Genomic DNA, 6566 nt, shown 5'->3' on the forward strand with positions numbered 1-6566 from the left:
TTTAATTAGTTATTTTAAACTTGTTTATCGCCCTAATTTTTTGCCCCAAATTTGTTTACTAACAATTTTAAACTCTTAGGATATAGAAGTAAATTCATCATATCTTATGTCAACTATAGGCCCCAAATTCATGTTAGCAAAAGGTTAATGTTATTTTTCAAATCTGAAGGGAAGTGAGTACAACTATTAAAAATTTCAGGAGAGGTTTCTGCAATTATTCCAAATTATTAGGAAGGGGATTAGATGTGTTTGGGTGGAACGCTGGATTGGGGCACATCTAATTGATAGCTCTTGGAATTTCTCGCACAAAAGTTGAGTGGACCCCGTCCCCCCCGTGCTTTTCCACCATTTCCTAACGAACCTCTGTTTCTGCAGTAGTTGGCCGCGGCATGTTTTCGTAGAGTAACAGGTTAAGGATTTAAATTTTATTTTTCATAAAAAAGTTGCCATTTAAAGTGATCTCTTTATATTCATATGAGTGTCACTTATACCTGTATAATTCGATTGTAGTTTAGCATCGTAGATTTTTCGTAACTCTACTGGATCAACCTTGGTATAGATTACAGTAGAAATATGTGTAGACGGTGATGAGACAAAAAAAAAATCATTTTATAGCTTTCTTTTTTTTTTTTAATAAAATTTTTTATTCCATCCCCATCACTCTGTGATTCTGTGATCCATAATTTTTAAAAAATAAATAAAAAAGAAAAACAAATTTCTACATCTTCAGTCTAAGTAGTCTACCACAAGAACAAGAAGCTACATCTCAGTTAAGGCTCACAGTGAAGAGTTCAAGTAATAGAGCGAATATGACAAGAACCGCCCTTATTTTGGCTGACAGCTCAAAGGTAGCTTCTTTCTCTATTGTTGTGTACTTATTGGCTACTTCTTTATTGCCAGACTGTCTATTTCAACAATTGATGTGTTAATTTTCTCACAATTTGCTGTTTTTAATGTTGACCATTTATGTGTTTCCCTTGAAAGATTTATAAAGATCCCTTGTGTTTGTTGGGTAAGCTGAAAATTTTCAATTTCTTTTCTCCCTCGTTCCCTGTATCAGACTCTCAGTTTGGCAGACAAATTGCCTAAATCATCTAAATCATTGTTTCTGTAGGCGTTGTTGTTAAAGTTCAAGTCTTTTTGCATTAAATCTTTCTATGTTGCTCTTTGCTTTGAATTTCTGTCATGGTGGATTATATTCCCCTTTTCTTATATTCAGCAGGGTGAGTCAACTTTTTCAACTATGAAACCCCCATTAATCTTTTTCAAACCAGTAGAATGCTTGGCATTTTTGCCTGTAATTGGATAGGATCTTTTGTTTCTTGCATGTAAATGTCTGCACAGTTGTTGAGATCTTTCATTGCCTACGTTGGACTCTCCAACCTAATGCAAATTAAAAGTGTCAATGTCAGTCTTGTTGGTTTCGACATATGCACACCATAATGCTTCAATCTAATTATTTAACAAAAACCTTTACTGGGCAAGAGATGTAGATTTGAGTAACTGATTAACATCCTATCATTAAAAAAAAAACATAGGTATAAAAATAATTCTGGATTACTCTTTAACATTTGATGCTCAAGATTGTTTTATTTTTTCATTTTTCATTTTTCAACTTTCACTCTCACTGTCTCTCTCTCTCTCTCCCTCTCTGCCCTCTTGGTATTAGAAGCAGAAGGTTGAGGATCATGTCCAGTTACTCATGGCTGTATATAATATTTCACCGTCTCCTTCCTGCATTAGACGATCGGAAGAGTTAAGGGTCCCCTTTGAATTGTGGACTATAAGTTATCGTTTCTTGTCTTAGTAAGTTAACTATAATCTGTTGATATAAATTATATATCGATCTTATAAACTGAAATTGAAGAAAACTCATGGTCAAACACCAGTACTAATTGAGCTCTTCTATACGCTTTCTGTTGGAGGCCTATCACCTACATGGTTGGCTAATGCTTTTAGTAGGCAAGAGCATGGAGAAGATGGAAATCTTGCCAACTATGCTTTTAACCTACAACTCTGATTCCTTGAAGCCTTTTGGCTTCCACTGACATATTACTCTCTCTTATATAGAATATTCAAGGATAGCTCTTGAAAAAATTAGGGGGCTTCCACAGGTCAAGCTAGAGCCAGTGATGATGTCTGAAACCTTCGTGATAGATAACAATGAGGTGAGCGTTCATTTGAATGATAGGATCCCTGCTGAAATTGCTGAGAATTTTAAAGAATTCTTTCCTGAGGATGGCGATCTTAGTCTTGAAGAAGTCCTACTACAACAGGTACTTCAGATTTTTCACCGCTTCTCTGTCATCTGGAGGATGTAGATATACGCTTCTCCTGTATAACAATATTATGAGCTTTATTAGTGAAATCCTCGTGTATCTATCCCTTTTATCTCGTAGGAAAGCGCTTTCCAGTATATTCAAGCAAATGGAAAAAACAAGGATAAGACCTCAAATAATGGTCAAACCAGTAATAGGAGTCAGCCAATTGTGCAAGAAGGTGAATGTTCCAGTGGTGCAACTGATCAATTGCAATCGGCTACGGATGAAGCTTTAGCTAGAGCCTTGCAGGAGTATTTCTACATAAATGAGCCTAATGGTACTGTGGCTGGTAAGAGACCCATTCTTGTACACACACACAAATGTTAATGGTTATCTGGTAGTGAACATAACACTAAGGGTCTCGCTTATCTATGTTACTAACACTCATAATCACCTATATATTATCCACAGAAAGCAGAGAGCCAACTCCTAGTGAAACACCAGTTAGGGTATGTGGATATATTGTTTTTCGTTCCTGTACTTTTTCTGCATCATGTAGTTAGCTCAAGTTAATGTCCAAAGTTCATGCGAAATTGCAGGTTACAAATCATTCTTTAAGGCAAGATGATATAGATCCAGATAACATGACTTATGAGGTAATGATGGTCACTGCAGAATTTTACATACCCAGTTTATTTTTGGCAGATAACAAGCTATGGCACCTTTTTGACCATCTCCTAGTAGTTGTACATCGGTGGATAATTGCTTTATGATAGATATATGCCTTAATTGGCATTAAAACTAAATGACAGAAAGTGTTAGCTACCTCATCAACAAAATGAATATAGAACAAAGAAATTTCATCTTGTGGTTTGCAAGAGACTGGGATTTCGATTCCATGTGAGGGTTGATGGGAATATTTTCCAAGTGCTGTTGTCACTTCTGAAAGTATACAAGACTATACGAAATAAAAATTTGATAACATCTCATTGTACTTTTGATAACATTTTACATCTTTAGAACTCTCATCTTTGATTGATTTCTATGGTTTTTGAAGAGGATTAATATGCATGGTTAAATTAAATCCTCTGTAATTATCTGCATTTTTTGCATCATTAGTTAAATTTCAAGAATTGCTTGTCTTAGGAACTGCAATCTTTAGGGGAAGCCGTTGGTCACGAGAGCAAAGGGCTTTCAGAAGTTCTCATTGCTCGACTACCCACATTCAAATACAAAACGGGGCTGTTCTCCAAGAAACGGAAAAAAGAGTAGGGACGATCTTATCAACAATACTTTTATGTTTATTAGTGCTCCCTGTCAATAGTTTGTGTCTGTAAATGTGCTTGTTTTATGTATGCATTGTTGCTAGACATGAAGTAACCTGTCCCTTCAGAGTTGATCACTTTAGAACCCTACATACCAAAACTCAGGTGATTGTTCAACTTGTCTGCCATTTCCTGCTGCTGAGAAAAAGGATCCCTAGATTCTCAGAACCAGGTAGGAATTAAATACTTAATCCTTGTTGTCTAGTACTATAAACAAGTGGAAGCATAATCTTAGGGAAGAAATTAAAGTTGTAACAAATTTTAGTCTTCTAGTCTAGTAATAAACAAGTGGAAGAGACCTTTGAAGTCAATAATCAAGTGCAGGAGGCTCCTGCCAATTTACAGCCTAGGAAAAGCCTGATCTACAAAACCTGAATGGTGAAAATTCATATTGCTTCTTTCTGCTATCTATTTCACAGTAAGTACTGTCAAATTGGTTTTTCCTTTGTAGTTGAGTTGGTTTCTGGTTTTTATTGCTGTACTTATATGTTTCAAAATCAGTCCATCATGTGGAGAGTGTCTGACAGCAGTGGTTGCATTGCATGCTTGTCCTCTGCTTCTTTAGTCTGTCACAAGTATTCCCTTCTGAAACGAAAATAAGGTAAAACTGCGCCCCCCCCCCCCCCCCTCCCCCAAAAAAAAAAAAAAAAAAAAGAGAAATAAGGTAAACCTAAAAATTTCCTAGAACCAGGTTATTGCTGTACCTGATCAGGTTACATAAATTATCATGGACTAGAAGATTGTGTTCTTTGCGAGTGGGAGTAAAAGATGTCTTTCTGATTATCATGACTTGTTACGTGTCTGCATTTTAGGTGTGTGATATGTTGCTCAGAGTATAAAAGTGGGGCTCGCTTGACCACTTTGCCTTGTGCACACCAGTATCATTCAGAGTGCATAACACGCTGGTTGAAACTGAATAAAGTAAGATATTGCTTGTTTGGTGTTATGTTATTCATAGTTATGCATCAGAGTTGTCTATAGTGATTGCAAAGAGTTGGCTGTTCCTTTCGAGTAAACTTGCATGTAGTTTTCCTGATAGAGTAGCTATCATGTGGTGCTAAAATGGTTTTTCATTTGCTTTTATCATGTTCATGGACTAGTATGTTTGTTATAAATCCAGTGGACAATATGCTGCTTTACTGTCTGTCACCAACAAACCATGGAAGCAAATGCATTGGCTACACAATAAAAAGGAAGGAAAAAAGAGCAACTTTTGGCACTTCTGTTTGAGCTCTGAAATGACATTAATGCAAAAACCTGGTACTGGCCATGTCGTTATACTCTGATGCTATGAGCAGAAGGGGAACTCCAACCTTAAAATTGTAGTATTTGGTATTTCATCTAGCCTTAAACTCATCTGTGGCTTTTGCTCTGTTGCTTTGTGTTTTCTCCAATCCAGCTAGTGACAGTTGCACATGTGCATAGTTGGGTTAAAAGAAAATGTACAGTTGCACTGTCTCGACGCATGAAAAACTAGTCTAGTATTATACAATGATACTTCTTACCTCTTTCCTACAGAATTGCCCCGTCTGCCAAGAGGAGGTCCGAGAAGATTAATTGGCCCAAGACCACTAAAAGAAGAGAAGTGAGTGGTCTCTGTTACTGGCGCGTGTACTCGTGTTCTTTGACGACTCTGGAATTTTGGTGTAAAACAGGAAATGACCTGCTGCTCCTGAGGCTAGAAGTTCTGTACTAGTAAATTGTGCTTGTAAAGGAATTTGACTTCCATCTCTTGCTTTTTTATCATGTGTGAATAGCTTCTGGTTTCACCTTCGCTGCGAAAACGTTGTAGTTGTCCTCCCCTACATGTTTTGCTTGCGAATCCTTGCAACTTGGTAAGGAGATTCTACTCCGTTTTAGATTTCTGTGCTTTCTGCTGTTTTTCTATTTATAATCATCTCGCACTGAGAAAAACAAAATTGCACGGACACAGAGACTCGAAATACCGCTCCGTATGTACCGCCATTGTACGTAACAGGGAACCATCTCAGAGCCTCCAGTTGTAACTCCTTAACATATAATTTACATCATCGTCTCTGATGGCGATTTTGTGTTAAATCCTTCCTGAACGGGGGAATGATTTAGGAAAAGTCTGCGCATTTCCCTCCCTCCAGGTGGGGAAAGAGGGAGAATCCTCTACTCTTGAGGCAGAGCAAAAATATAATAGTTAGACAGGACGAATTATATCCTTCACATTTCCGAGTTCCGACCATAAACTTAACGTAGGAAGGGACAGATATTTTTCAGAAGTTACCAGGGTGGTGCGGTGCCTAAAAAGTCAAAGAATTTCTCCTCTTATTCATGCTATAGAAGTTGGGTGAGTGGGGAGTTTCTTGCTCGTTCTTATCTCTGTGTTTCTTCTGGGTCTACAGAAATGGTTGTCAAAGCTTGCACCCCACCACTGCAAGATGCTACTCGATGTAAGTCATATTTAATTCAATGCCACAGGAAGCCACATGATTCATGTGGTTATATCATTATTGTTCCAATAATTCCTCCTTCACAGGATTTAGTGTACGATCTTTTTCTAGCTTTTGGTCCCCTGATCCATGTCCATCTAGAATACGTCGGCTAACGCAAACCTCCAACCATTCGACATAATGCTGCCTTTAATTCACACTAGCACAGGTTGACTTGGACTTGAAATGAAATTTGATCTTGTCCTCCTCCTCCTCCTCCTCCACATTTTTTCTTCCGGCGAAAAATCAAATTCCGTTGTACATTCCATACACGTGCAGTTCAGCTTCAGCATGAACAAACCCACCGAAAAAATGGGCCCTCACCCCCCATCGCCCATGGCTCCACCTAGTTATCCCAATCAATTTGATGAACCGGTGCCGGTGCTATGCGAAATTGACGCCTTCCAAGGTCCCAACTGCGGTCCCCCCGCAGTCCGCAAGCGTTTTGCAATCTTGAATTGTATGCAAATGACACGATCAACAAAGTGGGATACATAACATTGATGTGTACTCGTCTTCTA

The 6566-nt window shown here is 38.0% G+C and overlaps 1 protein-coding gene across 11 annotated transcripts; it reads left to right on the forward strand.

The window, feature by feature from the left end:
* Window positions 1-220: 220 nt before the first annotated feature.
* On the forward strand, window positions 221-5447 carry LOC113730103 (E3 ubiquitin ligase BIG BROTHER-related-like). Of its 11 annotated transcripts, none has more exons than XM_027254577.2 (8): window positions 227-848; window positions 2071-2276; window positions 2400-2610; window positions 2733-2770; window positions 2861-2917; window positions 3408-3529; window positions 4399-4507; window positions 5105-5447. In XM_027254577.2, the coding sequence occupies exons 2-8, from the start codon at window positions 2133-2135 to the stop codon at window positions 5141-5143; spliced, it is 720 nt and encodes a 239-aa protein (XP_027110378.1). In that variant the 5' UTR covers window positions 227-848; window positions 2071-2132; the 3' UTR covers window positions 5144-5447. The 11 variants fall into 11 exon arrangements, 9 of the variants coding, with proteins under 9 accessions (XP_071934230.1, XP_027110376.1, XP_027110378.1 ...); XR_011840061.1 differs by lacking the exon at window positions 227-848 and adding an exon at window positions 1019-1755 and having other exon boundaries at window positions 3424-3529; window positions 5105-5245; XM_027254574.2 differs by lacking the exon at window positions 227-848 and adding an exon at window positions 1022-1755.
* Window positions 5448-6566: the final 1119 nt, after the last annotated feature.

The sequence above is a fragment of the Coffea arabica genome, chromosome 2e (genome assembly GCF_036785885.1).
Source record: "Coffea arabica cultivar ET-39 chromosome 2e, Coffea Arabica ET-39 HiFi, whole genome shotgun sequence".
Classification (NCBI taxonomy): Eukaryota; Viridiplantae; Streptophyta; class Magnoliopsida; order Gentianales; family Rubiaceae; genus Coffea; species Coffea arabica.